We start from the raw sequence: 18,099 nt of genomic DNA, 5'->3' as shown, positions 1-18,099 counted from the left end.
GTACATCGTGGATGTCTCATAACACTCCGCCATCGTACGAACAGTGGAATGACGGAAGCCACATCCTCAAAGGAATTGGCACAATCGCATTCAACGCCTTGGCTGTTGACAGTCCCGCCACAGTTGAAGGCATTGCTTCGACATGCCGAAACGAGCTGCAGACCTTTCGTCTTGAACAAGACACGATCCTCGCCTTCTCCCTCAATCTGATTTAAAGGGCCCCTAAACCACTCAGAGGTCGAAATTTAATTGTGGTGTGACAGTTGTGCACGAGTCTACACCGAACACGTAGCCGTGAGAATTTTTCGAAACGGTGCCGTAATAGCGGAGTTACACGCGTTTGATGATCGAAACGCTGCGATCGCTCGTTTCACTCTTCCCTTCGCTACCCAACGTTCGTCGGCTGGCCGCTTTGCCCTCCTGGCGAGTGCCCCTCCCAATCTCACGCGACATACCGCCTTCGCTGACGCGCTCTTCGAAACAGCGGGCACTTCCGGTTGCCGCGACTCCGTGAACTCCGTGCTTCTCGGCTAACCGCTGTTGTTGCCGTGCTCGTACGAATTGTGCCGGTGTGTGGACCCTGTGTTGCGCGCACACCATCAAAGGATCACCAACATGATGAATCCGCACGTGTCGCGTCTTTTTGTTTTTCCAGTCGGTGCTTTTGCAGCAAAGCACTGATGCGTGAAAGCCATCGCAAAACAATGCCGGATCCAGTCCGCGTATCTTATCAGACCGCTAGGCGTGACTGTGCTGGTACGCTAGCGATTTGGCAGTTGCGTTACGGGCCGCAGTTGCCTATGGGCACCGTGCATACGTTAGGGGAGCCACCACAGTCGCGCGCTGCCTCCAGCGCCAAAGCGGCCACGGCAGCTGATTTGGCGGGATAAGGGAGCAGACGACGCAGGCGGCGGCAAGCCACTGCGCCGTGCTTTGGTGTTTCGCTTGAGGCGTTTTCTTTACCGTTTGCTTCCAAAAGGCGTCAAATTGTTTGCAGCTCTCAGAGAACGTAGCGTTAGCGTGTGTACTTCTTTTCGCCAGACCTCCTGTATCCTCAGGCGAATGCGGCAACATAAAATGCATGAGCTGTGGGAAGACAACGGAGGTGACCAGCCCGTTGAGCGAAACTGCGCACGTGTAACGCGGGCCGCCTCGCTCACTAAACAATCACAGCTTATCGCCTTCGGGCTACCGCGGCAGCGAACTCAGCGGCAGCTTGAAACTGGCGATACCAGGAATTGCACTGTCACGGCCGCTGAATGAAAAAAACGCTTTCCATCGAACGGCCACGGCACTGCATTCGCTGCGCCGACTTCACCAGTGCAGCCGAGTTCGTCGTCGCGGCTCGTGTTTCGCTGCCATGGCACTGCAAAGCGTGCCAATTGTTATTGCGTTTGGATTCATATAGCTACGTGATATAGATAGTTTCTTCCGAGGAGCTATCCTGAAGAAGGGCAGGGACCTCCTCGAAGCGGGGCACGTTCACGGCGTAGGTGTTATTGCACCATGTACCTGCAGGTGTTATTGCACCCAACAACGCAGCAATTATTCCTGGAGTTCGGCATTCCTACGAACAGCGCAACCGACACAAAACGGACTGCCCGCGAAAATGCCTCGCGCCGTCACAGCGGGAGCGTGGAGCGAGCAGGGGTGCGATCGCACAGCGATGTTTTACGTTATATTATTCTCATCGTCCACCACCTGCGGCTGACTGATCGCGTTGATAACGCGACGGACCGTCGCTCTAGTCACTGGCCAAGCGCGAACAGCTCGAAAAGTATAGTCATCGTAAATGGCATCATTCCTCGATTTCACCCATTGCGAGTGCGTGAGAGCATCCCGCCAAATTTGCGCCTCTTGCCGCTAGGGACGCCTTCGCTCGGGCAGCGGAGTTACGGCTGTACGGAGCCTATTCGCAAGCGCGCACACGTGGGCAACACCACGAAGAACAGCAAGGAGCGCGGGCATCTGCTTGCAGAACAACCGGGAGTCGTAGGTTCTTGTTCGACCAATCGCAGCATCGCCTGCATAGCGCGTCACCGATTCAACTCGCTGACGTCAGACACGTCTCTAGGCAGACCAGAAGGGCACGGAGAGGAGAAATTGTTTCTTGGAATTTGTTGCGCGCCCGCGCCATGTAGCGCTGCCACGTGTGGCATCGTGGATCGCGACCGCATTCTGCACACGATGCGCGTGTTTACTTGAAATGTTTGAAAAAAAAAACACCAAGCCTGCGCGGAAAGCGCAGCACAGTCACAGCGAAAGCTGGAAGAGCGGCATTTCTAGAGCCCATTGTAAACTCTCTTGTGGATACTAATACAAGTACACTAGGAACGTACCCACTACGCCACAAATCATAACTTTTGTGAAGTTGCGAAGCACCCACCACGACATTATTCGTCATTCTGCGGAGAAGCGAGGTACCATCTGTAAGGCATCATGTGCACTTTGTTTATGCGGCGGTTGATGACGACGAAGAATTATGGCTGAGCCCTTTGTAATGGGTTGGAAGCTTTAAACGACCCACTAGTTACGTAATTCACATTGTATGACGCCCGGTCGTTATTTAACTCTCCCGCCACGCTTTATAGCATACGTTAACGTGAGAAAGAGAGAGAGAGAGGGAATTAACTTTATTGGGACCAAGGAGGTTGAAAAAAACTTCTGGAGCGGTGGCGGCGCGCCGCCGCTGAAGCCGACGACCGCCATATTGCTTCAGGCAGAAAACGTGTGGGTCGTCGCTTGAGCCCGCGCGGATGTTCCACAGATGGCGAATTTCTCTACTCTTTTGGTGACAAGCGAGTGTTGTGGATGTGTCATTTTTTGGACTGCGATCCACTTCAAAACCACATTTACAATTTGTCGAACATTTCCAAGCTCTACATAAAAAATTCGGCAGATCCCACGCACTGTGGGAATCGATGTAATGCGAAGCAGCCAGCAAAGAGCTGCATACATTGCCTTGTTTGTTTTTGAGCCAAATGAAATCATTCATGCCATGGCATCTAGTCCACCATATATCGCATGTTTGCCATGCACGCATGCATGCACAATCTAGTGTACACCATGCCAATGAAACGCATATTCTGGTACATAAATGCATGACCTGTCGTTCATGTTCATCACGCACTCGTGTCATGCCATACCAATTTTCGTATATATCACGTTAACAAAACGGCCGGAAGCGCACCATGACAGTGGCATGTAAATCATACCGTACATCACATGCATAACATGATTCGCATGTTAAGACCTCTCATTTGTGTTCGTCATACAGTCACATCGCGCAATACCAATTTTGGTGTATATCAAAGGAGCGAAATGGCCGCGAGTGCACCATGAGTAGAGCATGTAAATCATGCCATACATGACATGAATATTATGGTTTTTCATGTTACCACCTGTCACTAATGTTCATCATACAGTCACATCGCGCAATACTAGTTTTGGTGTATATCAAGCTATCGAAACGGCCGAGAATGCACCATGAGCGTGGCATGTAAGTCATGACATACATGGCATGCATGTCATAGTTTTCATGTTACCACCTGTTATTCATGTTCTTCATACAGTCACATCGCGCAATACCAATTTGGTGCATATCAATCTAGCGAAACGGCCACGAGTGCGCCATGAGCATGGCATGTAAATCATGTCGTACATTTCATGTATGGCATGATTATCATGTTACCACCTTTCATTTACGTTTACAGTGGCGTCGCGCAATACCAATTTTGGTGTATACCAAGCTAGCGAAACGGCCGGGAATGCACAATGAGCGCGGCATGTAAATCATGACATACATAACCTGATGTCATGATTTCCATGTTACCACCTCTCATTTACGTTCGTCATGCAGTCGCGTCGCGCAATACCAATTTTGGCGTGTCAAGCAAGCGAAACGGCACGAGTTCGTCATGAGCATGACATGTAAATCATGTCGTGCATGTCATGATTTTCATGTTACCACGTCTCATTTACCGTCGTCGTACAGTCGCTTCGCGCAATAGCAATTTTGGTGTACATCGAGCTAGCGAAGCGGCCGCGAATGCATCATGAGCGTGGCAATTAAATCATGACATACATGACATGCATGTCATGGTTTTCATCTTGCCAACTGTCATTCATGTTCTTCATACAGTCACATCGCGCAATACCAATTTTGGTGTATATCAATCTACTGAAACTGCCGCTAGCGCATCATGAGCGTGGCATGTAAATCAGGTCGTACATGACTTGCATGTCATGATTTTCATGTTGCCACGTCTCACTTACGTTCGTCATACAGTCGTGTCGCGTAACACCAATTTTGGTGTAGATCACGCAAGGGAAACGGACGCGAATGCACTATGAGCGTGGCATGTAAATCATGACATACATGAAATGCATGTCATGGTTTTCATCTTACCAACTGCCATTCATGTTCTTCATACAGTCACATCGCGCAATACCAATTTTGGTGTATATCAATCTACTGAAACTGCCGCTAGCGCATCATGAGCGTGGCATGTAAATCAGGTCGTACATGACTTGCATGTCATGATTTTCATGTTGCCACGTCTCACTTACGTTCGTCATACAGTCGTGTCGCGTAACACCAATTTTGGTGTAGATCACGCAAGAGAAACGGACGCGAATGCACTATGAGCGTGGCATGTAAATCATGACATACATGACATGCATGTCATGGTTTTCATCTTACCAACTGCCATTCATGTTCTTCATACAGTCACATCGCGCAATACCAATTTTGGTGTATATCAATCTACTGAAACTGCCGCTAGCGCATCATGAGCGTGGCATCTAAATCAGGTCGTACATGACTTGCATGTCATGATTTTCATGTTATCACGTCTCACTTACGTTCGTCATACAGTCGTGTCGCGTAACACCAATTTTGGTGTATATCACGCAAGCGAAACAGACGCGAATGCACCATGAGCGTGGCATGTAAATCATGACATACATGTCATGGATGTCATGGTTTTCGTGCTACCACCTGTTATTCATGTTCTTCATAAAGTCACATCGCACAATACCAATTTTGGTGTATATCAATCTAGCGAAACGGCCGCTAGTGCGCCATGAGCGTGGCATGTAAATCATGCCATACATGACATGCATATAATGATTTTCATGTTACCACGTGTCAGGTATGTTCGTCATACAGAAATGTCTCGTCATACCAGTTTTCGTATGTATCCCTTCATTTAAACGGCCGCGAGCGCCCCGAGACCATGTCATGTAAATCATGCTGTACCAGGGGCGTAGGCAGAAATTTTTTTCAGGGGGGGCACCTCCTTGATCTGTAGTGGGGACGAGCAGGCAGATGTGGTCGAGTGTCATTTTCTGCTCTGTATGCTACGGCAAAAAAAAAATTCTGGGGGGGGGGGGGGCACGGGCCCAGGTGTGCCCTAACGTGGCTACGCCCCTGTGCTGTACATTACATGTGCGTCATGATTTGCATGTTAGGACCTGTCATTATGTTCGTCATGAACTCTTGTGACGCCGTATATATTAACGGAACGGCCGCAAGAGCCCAAAGGCCGTGGAATGTAAATCATGCTGTTCATGACATGCGTGTCATGATTTTCATGATATGACCTATCATTTATGTTCGTAATAAGGCCATGTTGTGACACACCAATTTTGGTATACATCCGATTAACGAAACGGCCAGGAGAGCACAAAGTCGTAGGCGGCTAGATAGATAGATAGATAGATAGATAGATAGATAGATAGATAGATAGATAGATAGATAGATAGATAGATAGATAGATAGATAGATAGATAGATAGATAGATAGATAGATAGATAGATAGATAGATAGATAGATACGCTCAAAGTCGCAGAAGTTCGCTAAGAAATGCTTCGCATTTAAAAACGCAGGCCTGCGCGGGGCGCGCAGCACAGTCACAGCGAAAGCTGGAAGAGCGGCCTTTCTAGAGCCCGTTCTAAACTGTCTTGGGGAAATTAATACAAGTACACTTGCAAGGTACCTACTACGCCGCAAATCGTAATTTTTGTGAAGTAGGGAAGCAATCACTATGCCATCATTCGTCTTTTTGTGAATAAGCGGGGTACCCGCTACAAATCTGTAACGCATTGTGTGTACTTTGTTGATGCTGCCTGTGGCTGATGACGATGAAGAATTATGGCTGAGCCTGTTGTAATGGAGTCCGTCGCGGTGGTACAGCGGTTACGGTGCTCGACTGCTGACCCAAAGGTCGCGGGTTCGATCCCGGCTGCGGCGGTCGCTTTTCGATGGAGGCGAAATGGTAGAGGCCCGTGTACTTAGATTTTGTAATGGATTTGAAGCAATTAACGACCCGGTCACTCGTTGCGCAATTAGCACTGTGCGACACCTGGTCGTTATTTTACTCTTCTGACACGCTATATTACACATTTAACGTGATTCCTTGCCCGACATGACGCCTGTAAGGATGTTTTTGCAAAGGAGTTCCAGTCACTAGTGTGGCTCTACAATAAAGAAAAAAAAACTAGGTGGCTCTATGGCAGAATGCTCGACTGCCACGCAGAGGACCCGTGTTCAAATCCCAGCTGAGCCTGTTCATATTTATTTATTTCATTTTTTTCTTATTTCGCGCTATAGTAGTTACGGACAACGGCGGCGGCAGCGGACAACTACCCCACTGCCGTTGTGATCCGATAAAAGCTTTCGTTGTAAAATCAGGCTTCACCACATTTCAAAAGAAATCAAGCGGAAAAAAATTCAGCAGATCCGACGCGTTGTGGGAATCTGTTTCATGCGAAGCAATCAGCGAGTACTTCTATGCTGTATTTTATGGCTTTGAGCCAAGCGTTACGAGGTGGATCAACGTGTTTTTGTAGCTGTGTGCACATCGTGGGCTTACCAGGCACGTCGACAACACTGGTGTTTAAAGGGTAACTTTATGGTGCAATGTAACGCCAGCCCTCACGTTAGAGTACATACGTCAGTATTACCGAAACTAAGTGCACATTATAGTGCAGCCATGTGGATATCATACGTAACTTTCTTTAATGTATTCCTCTGGGGTCGAGCAATGCTTCAATATAGCTTGCATAAACATAGGAATACAAATGTAATGTTTGTTACACTGCTATAAAAGCGGAGCCAACACTGGAACCACATACGTTAATCTGATATGACGCCTGTATCGTAGAAGTACATGCGTATTGTGCATTGTTTTCTTGCAAAATTAGATAGCCAGCACCACAACCACACTTGACGTTGCACCGAAATTATGCCTGCATAGGCTGTTTTTCCAAACCGGTCCATATACCTGACGTGCCTCTGTGGTAGAATACTTGATTGCCACGCAGAATGCTTGGGTTCGATTCCTGCTGTGATCCTAATATTTGTTCTTTCCATTCGTCTGGTCAACGCTGCCGATGTCGGTTTTTCTTAACGCTCTCGCATTTAAATTACAAATGTCTGTTTTCGCCGTTCCTGGGTAGATATAAACTGTCAATCACCTGTGGCGCATAACCGTACACCGTGGCCAGTGGTAAACGGCTATGTGCCACACGTGTCTGGAGGAAAGGGTTTGACGACGTGCACGACAGGATTTTCCCGTTACTCATGTCATGATCCGACAGCCATATTCGTCAAATCCTCTTACCCTCCCATGCTGATTTTGGACTGCACCATGTTAAGGAGGCGATCATGAGAGCACCCAGACGTAGGCGGCTTGGTAGATAGATTCGTAGATAGGAACGCTGAATATTCCAAAGGTTCGATAAGAAATGCTTCGCATTTAAAACTCGCAGTGCGGAGTAAGAACGCGGCTGGCAAGGACTGTTATTTTTAAAGATTTGTAGACGAGCATAAACAAGAGCTGCAGCAAGCTAATCAATTCCTCTGCTTTTGTATCTTTTCTTTTGCTGTGTTTAGTTTTTAAGGGCGCGTGTTTCACACGGTTAGTTTCTTGACTGTCTGCATTATGATGCATTTTGAAGTTATTTTGGATTTGTTGCTTTATCGATTCACGTATAAACCACATTGTATATGCTTCTTTTTTTGTTTTGAAATTGTATAAAAGCCGAGGATGAATAAAATTTCATGTACCACTTACTAACTCCACCATGTGCTTCATTTCGGGAATGCTGGAAGCGAATTCTACGTGTTATCAGGCACGCTTCAGCCCATGTATTATGGCGTAAAAAACTGCCTTCTTCAATCTTGCAGGACAAAAAAAAATTGGCCAAATAAGTGGCACTAACTATCCAGTTCTCATGCTGAAATGCCCCCGCGGAAGCTCACAATTACGCTGTCCGCGCTCAAGCTGCGCTGCCTCTTGCCTGGAGCAAGATGGCTGCCAATCGGTTTCCCAGGCTTCACCCGCTCGCGTGGGCGCGCATAGGGGTCCTCCACTCCAGAAGTTTTTTTTTTAAACCTCCTTGATTGGGACCCTGAGGAAATGGATCATGGGAGCCTTATGGGCTTCCTTGGCAACCAATATAACTGCACTTGCGAGGAACCCACTACGCTATAAATCATCATAATTTAGGGAAGCGGCCACTATGCAATTTTTCGTCATTCTGTGGAGAACCGTGGTACCCGCTAAAGACCTGTAAGGCATTATGGGCACTTGGTTGATGCTGTGGCTGATGACGATGAAGAATTATGGCAGAGCCCTTTGTAATAAGTTGGAAGCATTCAACAACCTCCTCGTTGCGCAATTCGCATTGTGTGACGCCTGGTTACAGAATTCGTGTTGTGTGACGCCTGGTTGTTATTTTTATTTTACTTTTCTACCACACCACATTACATACGTTATTGTGGTTCCTTCGAGTGTTGCGGAGTTGCCACTCCGGAATTGGAATGATTCCGGAATCATTCCACATTTTCGCGGCCCCTGAATGTAATGGGAACAATGCTTGGAGGAATGGAATGGGAATGGAATTAAGCGCCTTTTGCACGGAGTGGAATGGGAATGGAATTACGTCGTTTTCCGAAAATAGAGCACGTTTTCGTCTACGTGTTGTTTTTCAAACTTCAAGCATTAGTAAGTCAGAGCCTCGAATTTACCAATAAAGCAGTGTTTTTAAAATGGCTTGACTGGTTACAAGCACGGTACATTTATAAGCAACGCGCCTACTACAATTCTGTCCTTATATAGGCTGTGTTGCTCCGAAGTTTGTATCTATTCTTCGCGTAACCGCGGCTCTATGCCGTTGGTATTCGTCGTGCGGAACTACGCGGCGGCATACACCCCCGCCCCCCCTTACGCCTTGCGACTTTTGTGAACTTAAACAATGTTAAAACATCACCATTCGTTCAAACATGCTGACCATGCAAATACTATAGTTAGCGGGAGAACTGCCCCTATGGGAATTAGTAGGGTGGTTGTACTGCACGAGATATGTCACCAAGCTACTATTCCTCGACCTTGGTAACATGTTTTACGTACTTTTGCAGTTCTTAATGCTTCTGATGACATCAGCTTCATGGGGCCTTCATTCTTAACTCGATAAAACTATCAAGATGCCTTTCCTACGTTGAGGAATTAGAGGAATGGAACTGAACTGCCCGGCCATTCCCGGAGTGGGAATGGGCTAAGTTTTTTTCATTCCGAGGAATTGAAAGGAATGGCATTGCGGCAAGTTCTAATTCCCCGGAATGGAATTGGAATAGAATGGAGGCGCCCATTCCGCAACACTGGCTGTCGACGCACCTCCCAAACGGTGGATAAAGCGAGCATATCAATATGTTTTCTTGCGTTTTATCGTATTGCAGTATTCCTTCTGAGGGCCACCGCGAAAGTTAACATATGCCTAGACCGAGCGCGTAGACCAATAACAACTGCGTTTGCCGTCTCACCATTGGCCGCTGCATCGGGGCACCTGTCGTGGATCATACTCGTTGTTATACAGCGGTGTACTGGTGGTGGAATAAAAGCCCTCTGCAGGACAACATTTAAAGCCGACATGGAGAACTGCACACATCGGGAAAGTTCTGCCTTTGCGAAATTTTCATGCCAGACATGCGTTTCGCCCTGCGCTCCTTAGGGGGCCGTTCAAGTTGCTGACAAACTCCAGAAGGCTGACGCCATGTCGATGGCCGCTGCTGCCTGTAGGCAGCCTTCTAGGGTAGGGTACGGTTATAACAAAACCCTAAAGGAGATTTCGCACCGCTGGTCACCCACCTTGACCGGGTGAAATGTTCTCTAGTTGTTTTTGCTCTGGCTATTTCTAATTGGAGAATTGAGAGGCGAGGTAATGACGTACAACAGTCATGAGAACAGCAACAAAAAAACTTTGCTGCTTTAGCTGTCACGACTGCAGGGAAGGGTCGAAATACGCGAAGTTATTTCGCTTACAGTTGTGTCAACAGGCAGCTTCACTATTTTTCCTTCCTCAGAGACTGCTCTTGACCGTTGCGTCGCGATATGTAGTGCTGTTCAGTGTGGTTATTTTACGTCTGCTTAGTGTTTCAATATGCTTTTATCACAAGAAAATAAAAGAAAAAGAGAGACGCCCCGTGTTAAACACACACGACAGCTCGACCTGTAACTATTTTGCACAGTGTGGTGGTCAACAAACTCTTGTGTTCGAAGAGCACCGAAGCGTCTTGCTCTGAGCTTCGCACCCTCCTTCGAAATACGCAGCAGCATATCGACCATGATTTAGCGGTAGCTAAACGGGAGAAAGCCAAGGTGGTTTAAAAGCAGAGGCGATTGTTTGTGAATATCATAAAACTATAGCAATAAGTCGTTTTCGCTATTGAAACTCTCCGTTTTTATTATCTCCTGAGTATACGGCTCCAAGTTTTGCCGTGGGAGACAATTCCGCTCACTGAATGGAACACTATGAAAAGCGGGTATGTATGTATGTATGTATGTATGTATGTATGTATGTATGTATGTATGTATGTATGTATGTATGTATGTATGTATGTATGTATGTTGTATGTATGTATGTATCCTGCTCAGTTAGACGACGTAGGTTCCATACCCGGCCATAGCGGCCTCATTTCGATGGGAGCAAAATGCGAGGACAGCGTGTACTTAGATATAAGCACACGTCAAAGAACCACAGGTGCTTGACTCTAGTCCGGAGTTCCCCATTACGGCATGCCTCGTAATCATATCGTTGTTTCGGCACGTAAAACCATAGCCAACTAAACAGAATAGACTTCATTTTAATAGGTGATTAATAGTACGTTATTACAAAGGTTGTTGCTGATGCGTTTTTTTTCTTTCAACAGCACGGAATAGTCCTTCAGCGCACGATACACTGTAAATAAAATGAAATTAAAATGATTTCTTCGTAGTTGGATCAAATTCACTCAATAGATGGACACTTCACGCACAGCTAAGGCAGGCCGCGTAGCCACTTAGTGATCGTCACGAAATTATGAGGCTGTAATTAAAAAATATCGTATGATGTGATATTAATATCTGAACTGGTTTATTTCTGATGTGATCTTCACGCTGGTGCATGTTTCGTGGTAACGCAATAATTGCAGAATTCATTAACGCATTGCGACAAAAATTACTAAAGCATGGCGCTCATGTCTCGTGGCGACCATTTCATTTATTTAGAATGATGCAAAATGCTCTTTGTGATGAGCAGAGGAACAAACTCGAAATGATTGCGTCGAACGGAGCGAGCCACATATCGCATGCTCGACGCATGCAGCAACCAGTGAGTGACGTTGCAGTGCAGGGACTACGGTGCAAGGTCAAAGACATCGTCGAAAAAGGCGTATCAGCATTTAAAGCTGTGCTACAACCAAGGAACAAGTAATTTAAAGAAGATATGTGCAGGGAATGCATTCATGCAAACACGTAGCGGTCAGTGTTGCAGAGTTGCCACTCCGGAATTGGAATGATTCCGAAATCATTCCACATTTTCGCGACCCCGGAATGGAATGGGGACAAAGCTTGGAGGAATGGAATGGGAATGGAATCAAGCGCCCTTTGCACTGAAGGGAATGGGAATGGAATTACGTCTTTTTCCGAAAATAAAGCACGTTGTCGCCTACACGCCGTTTTTAAAACTTCAAGCATTATTATGTCAAAGCCTCGAATTCAATAATAAAGCAATATACTTTTATAACAGCTTGGCTGACTACAAGCATGGTACATTCAAAAGCAACGCGACTACTACAATTCTGTCCTTATTCCTTATTCGATGCAAAGGCACAAGGTGCCCGAGTGGTACACTGTTCCAACTAATACCAGCAGATCTAGAGGGTTTTGTTCCCCATTAACCAAATCTTATTTTTCTGCATATTCACGACCGCTCCAGACGCGTGGCGGAACTGCTTAGTCTTCTTGAACACTAGTTTTGTCAGCATAAAAATACGCAGTGTCGTCATTTCAGCATTAACACATTTAAGCTTAAACAATATTAAAACATCACCATTCGTTCGAACATGCTGACCATGCCAATACTAAAGGTACACAGTAAACCACTTTACACCCTTAAGGGGGTTTTGATCAGGACGTCTTGAGGGGCTAGTTGGTTCATACTATGCAGGAAAATTTGCGCTAAATTAGAAAAGGACAACACAAAGAAGGAACACTTAAACAGATCGAGCGCACACTACCAACTGTTTTTATTGAACGTAGAGCATCAGTTAAAATAGGGAACCCCGAACTGCGCAGACACCCCGTGGCTGCGCATAGATGCACAGACACATCGAGGAACATCACGTGTTAACGCACCTTATTCATCAAAAAAGACGCTTCTGCGCCGTAGAGCGCTACCGAGGCCTCACTTACACAGCTATCTTTTTTCCCCTTAATGAAGAATGCTTCCAAAACCTCCCGCGCACACGTGTTTTAAGTGCGAATGCACTTTATAAGCGACCCTGTGTCCGCCGTCCCATAGCAACGGCGCGAGGAGCGGAGAGGAGCGTCTGTAGCAACGGCGCAGCGACGTCACGCCCCACGTGACTGCGCGCGCTCCGCCCTCCGCTCCGTGGCTGCGCGCGCCCCGCGCATTGCCTGTGGTGATGAAGGCCGGCGGGGAGACGCCGAACGAAAGCGTGCGAAGCGGGCCGAGCACAGCCGAGCACCCCGAAGCCGATCTGGCGCGGGGACGCGCGATGCGTGAGCGAGCGCGGGCCCTCGAATTCGATCGGCCGGACGCGCGCTTCAAGCGAGACTTCCTGGACCGCAGCTTCGGATATAGCTGCGCGGTGTGCGATCGACTGTGGTTCGACAACAACCTGAGCCCCATCTCGGGCGTGCGCAACGCCGCCAACAAGTTGAACGCGTTGCGGCAGTTGCGGGTTCTTTGGAACGAGTTCGGAAGACAGATCATCATCATCAGTAAAAGTGCTTTGCACTTAAGAACGGCCAGACCTCCGTGGGTCGGCTGGCGCGTGCTCTCTCGCTGCCGTCTCCTTCGCTCGGCTCTGCAGTTTAGTCGCGCGCGCCCCCTCATAGCATCACCCCGTGCTTCGCACTTCCTCATACTCCCCTTCGGGGAAATGCGGTTTTTTTTGCTACGTCCAAGTATTTTAGTCTGTTGAAATCGTGCTTCGCATCCACAGGCAGCGCAGTGAGCTGGCAAATTCGCCATTTCTTTATTTTTGATTGACATCTGGTGTTCACGCGCGCGGTCACTTACGCAGCGGCTTGTTTGGCCCACATAAGACCTGCCGCAGGAAAGCGGTATCTCGTACACCACTCCTACATCGCATTTCACAACCGGGTTGGCATGCTTTTTGCTACACAGGCTACCGCGCTCTTCGCCGCTCGAAATGCGCGCGCACAGCTTCGAAAGCTTCTTAGGCGCAGAGAACACCATGGCAACGCCGTGGCGATTGGCAACCTTTTTCAGGTTGTGTATCACCCGGTGTATATAGGGTAACACAATCGGCTTCTCACGCCCATTGGACGAGTCCCCCCGCTGCGGTTTTCGCGAACGCCGTTTTAGCTTTTTCAGGAGGGTTTCAGCCACCGCCGTCAGCACAGACTGCGGGAACCCAGCTGCCTTCAGTCGTCCAATCTGAGCACTAAAGCTGGCCAGCCTCTCATGCGGGCACGACCTCACCAGTGCAGACTCCAAACACAGTGACGCGATCGCCCTCTTTACTACCTTGGAGTGTGATGAATTGTATGGTAAAGGCTTCTTAGCCCGCGGACAGTACGAGTAACATGTATGGTTATGTTTGAAAATGAGCTTAAGATCTAAAAACTGAAGCGTTCCCTTCTGCGGTAGCTCGTACGTAAAACATAGACCCCTCCCATACTTGTTAAACTTCATTAACACGTTGTCCACACAATCGCTTGTGCTTGTTTGTTTGTCCAAAACTACCAGGAAGTCGTCTACGTACCTGAATATCTTTAACACACCGTCAGTTCTAAACGCCTCAAGCAGATCGCGGTCAATGTAGGCTAAAAAAATGTTGCACAAAATTGGGGCAACACACGATCCAATACAAATGCCTTGTCTTTGCAGGTACAAACCCTTGTCAAAATTTATGATGGTGTGTTTCAGATAGAACTCTAAAAGCGACATAAAATTATCAACACTCAGCCCGGTTGAATTTTGAAAACCAATAGCTGAATTCTCTAGAATGCAGTCCATAACACACTTAAAAAGCTCAACATGGGAGACAGAATAAAACAAATCTTGTACATCCACTGAGAATGTCAACCCAGGTGAAACTTTGCCTTCAAAAAACCGCAAAACTTCGATAGAATTCTTCGTCACGAACGGATCATTCACACTCAACGTAACCATACATGTTACTCGTACTGTCCGCGGGCTAAGAAGCCTTTACCATACAATTCATCACACTCCAAGGTAGTAAAGAGGGCGATCGCGTCACTGTGTTTGGAGTCTGCACTGGTGAGGTCGTGCCCGCATGAGAGGCTGGCCAGCTTTAGTGCTCAGATTGGACGACTGAAGGCAGCTGGGTTCCCGCAGTCTGTGCTGACGGCGGTGGCTGAAACCCTCCTGAAAAAGCTAAAAGGGCGTTCGCGAAAACCGCAGCGGGGGGACTCGTCCAATGGGCGTGAGAAGCCGATTGTGTTACCCTATTCACATTCACACTCAACATAACCATACATGTTACTCGTACTGTCCGCGGGCTAAGAAGCCTTTACCATACAATTCATCACACTCCAAGGTAGTAAAGAGGGCGATCGCGTCACTGTGTTTGGAGTCTGCACTGGTGAGGTCGTGCCCGCATGAGAGGCTGGCCAGCTTTAGTGCTCAGATTGGACGACTGAAGGCAGCTGGGTTCCCGCAGTCTGTGCTGACGGCGGTGGCTGAAACCCTCCTGAAAAAGCTAAAAGGGCGTTCGCGAAAACCGCAGCGGGGGGACTCGTCCAATGGGCGTGAGAAGCCGATTGTGTTACCCTACATACACCGGGTGACACACAACCTGAAAAAGGTTGCCAATCGCCACGGCGTTGGCATGGTGTTCTCTGCGCCTAAGAAGCTTTCGAAGCTGTGCGCGCGCATTTCGAGCGGCGAAGAGCGCGGTAGCCTGTGTAGCAAAAAGCATGCCAACCCGGTTGTGAAATGCGATGTAGGAGTGGTGTACGAGATACCGCTTTCCTGCGGCAGGTCTTTTGTGGGCCAAACAAGCCGCTGCGTAAGTGACCGCGCGCGTGAACACCAGATGTCAATCAAAAATAAAGAAATGGCGAATTTGCCAGCTCACTGCGCTGCCTGTGGATGCGAAGCACGATTTCAACAGACTAAAATACTTGGACGTAGCAAAAACACGTGTGCGCGGGAGGTTTTGGAAGCATTCTTCATTAAGGGGAAAAAAGATAGCTGTGTAAGTGAGGCCTCGGTAGCGCTCTACGGCGCAGAAGTGTCTTTTTTGATGAATAAGGCGCGTTAACACGTGATGTTCCTCGATGTGTCTGTGCATCTATGCGCAGCCACGGGGTGTCTGCGCAGTTCGGGGTTCCCTATTTTAACTGATGCTCTACGTTCAATAAAAACAGTTGGTAGTGTGCGCTCGATCTGTTTAAGTGTTCCTTCTTTGTGTTGTCCTTTTCTAATTTAGCGCAAATTTTCCTGCATAAAGGGGGTTTTGCCGTGTCTATAACTAACACCCTTACACCCTTGGAAAAGGGTGTTTTCACGTATCAAAACACCCATACCGTAGGGGGTTTCCAATGGCCTAAACACGCTTATCACTGCAAAAAGTGAAAAATAAAATTTACCACTCAGGGAACATGCAATTACAGATGACATCAGCATAGAACGTGCACGCACGCACCAAACCGCACACACAAGAGAGCGTATAGTAAAATACCACATGGACGGAGCGCTCGTGCTACGCAGCCTTACACTGACCATCTGGTATATATAGCCATAGTATCTTAAGCCGCCGTTCAGTGCCGGTGGAGATATTCCTGTTCCGTATAAATGAACATTAAACATTAAGAGAGTGGGCGTAAATTTATGGTACGCTTGTACATAGCCCTAAAAGAGACATATCTTTTAATCTAAACTCGCCTAAGATCCAACGACATTTTAATCAGCGAGTCCCAGTTATCATCTGGCACGCTGTGGTATGGGTCATGGGTGTTTCGATAACCCATAACACCCTTAACTCCTAAAGGGTGTTTTGTTAGATCATTACCCCTTAAAGGTTATTTTGGGGAAGGAAAACACCCTTACACCCTAATTTTTGTAATTTTGGTTATGCAAAAGGGTGTTTTGCTTGCTTGAAACCCCCTTAAGGGTGCAAAGTGGTTTACAATGTAGCGGGAGAACTGCCCCTATGGGAATTAGTAGGGTGGTTGTACTGCACGAGATATGTCACCAAGCTCACCATTCTTTACTCGATAAAACTATCAAGGTGCCTTTCCTACGTTGAGGAATAAGAGGAATGGAATTGAACTGTCCGGCCATTCCCGGAGTGGGAATGGGCTAAGTTTTTTCATTCCTAAGAATTGAAAGGAATGGAATTGCGGCAAGTTCCAATTCCCCGGAATGGAATTGGAATAGAATGGAGGCGCCCATTCCGCAACACTGGTTCTTTCCCGACATGAAGCCTGTATAGGGCCTCTTTCCAAAGCACTTTCAAGAACCGGCATGGCTCTGAGGTAGAATACTGGCCTCCCACGCAGAGGGCCCATGTTTGAACCTCGTTCCATCCCAGATATTTTTTTTCTTATTTAGTTATAGCAGCTTTAGTAATAACAGCTTTCGCTGTAAAATATCGGAGGTGGTTTCTGGGCCATCTTATCCGCAGTGTTCCCTTGAAGGTGTTCCCGTGCGAGCTCTTACCGCTGCCGTGTTTTGCGCAGTGATTTGTGCTCGCAGCTCCGTCAAGTAGGGTGTCTATGTTGCGCGGCGCAGATTCAACCGGACCGACAATGCGTGTTTTCATCGACACCGTTTGTCGATTGTGTTATATCGTGGTCACTCTGCCATGCACAACACGGTGATTTCGTAGAAGCTAAACAGCGCAAAATGAACGATCCCGTGCGGCGATTTCGCCTGTGACAAACAGAACTGCAAGCGCATGCCTTTTGTCGTGATATTGCCTAATAAGCTCTCAAGCTGCATTTGGGCCACAGACGCTCGGGATGCCGATATGCTTGACATATCCGTTCTCACTAAGGTGAAAAGGTGGGCGAGTTGGAAACGATATGCATACTAGAAGAACCATCGCAACACGACGGAGAACACACAGCAGAAGGAAGAGCGCTCGTGCTGCGTTTTGCGCCGTTTTCACTGTGAGGATATAAAGCAGACTCACACTGTGCCGTTGACAACTTTCGACGTCTCGAAAATCATGGTTGCTTTCTGGTGACCAATCTCGCTCCTCAGGGTCTTGTTCATGGTACGCAACATTGCGTCCTGTGGTAATGTTCAACAGGAAAGATTCAAGTGTAGGAAAGAAGGTGCTGCGCGGATTTATTTATTTATTTATTTATTTATTTATTTATTTATTTATTTATACAGACTCTCAATCCCAATAGGAATTACAGCAGAAGGACCAGGAATTTAGTACAAATAAAAAGAAAAAAACATTAAAAAGAGCGTACAACCCAAGGTCACCCAATTTAAGGCTGTAAGGCATACAACAAACACATTCGCACTTGACTTGTGGGAACAAAAGCGACGTGACACTGTTTTGGAGTTGCGGGGTTATCTTATCGC

At 47.4% G+C, this 18,099-nt stretch overlaps 1 protein-coding gene across 1 annotated transcript in view; it reads right to left on the bottom strand.

The window, feature by feature from the left end:
• The window catches only part of LOC125760120 (degenerin unc-8-like), a 142,737-nt gene extending 124,944 nt beyond the window's left edge, over nucleotides 1-17,793 (bottom strand). The window contains exon 1 of the mRNA XM_049419827.1: nucleotides 17,696-17,793. Within this exon, the coding sequence (XP_049275784.1) occupies nucleotides 17,696-17,790 (95 nt within the window). The 5' untranslated portion in view covers nucleotides 17,791-17,793. The remainder of the gene's footprint in view (nucleotides 1-17,695) is intronic.
• Nucleotides 17,794-18,099: the final 306 nt, after the last annotated feature.

Source organism: Rhipicephalus sanguineus, chromosome 10 (genome assembly GCF_013339695.2).
Source record: "Rhipicephalus sanguineus isolate Rsan-2018 chromosome 10, BIME_Rsan_1.4, whole genome shotgun sequence".
Classification (NCBI taxonomy): domain Eukaryota; kingdom Metazoa; phylum Arthropoda; class Arachnida; order Ixodida; family Ixodidae; genus Rhipicephalus; species Rhipicephalus sanguineus.
The sequence above is the reverse complement of the archived record's forward strand: the minus strand, read 5'-3'. Positions and strand labels throughout refer to the sequence as shown.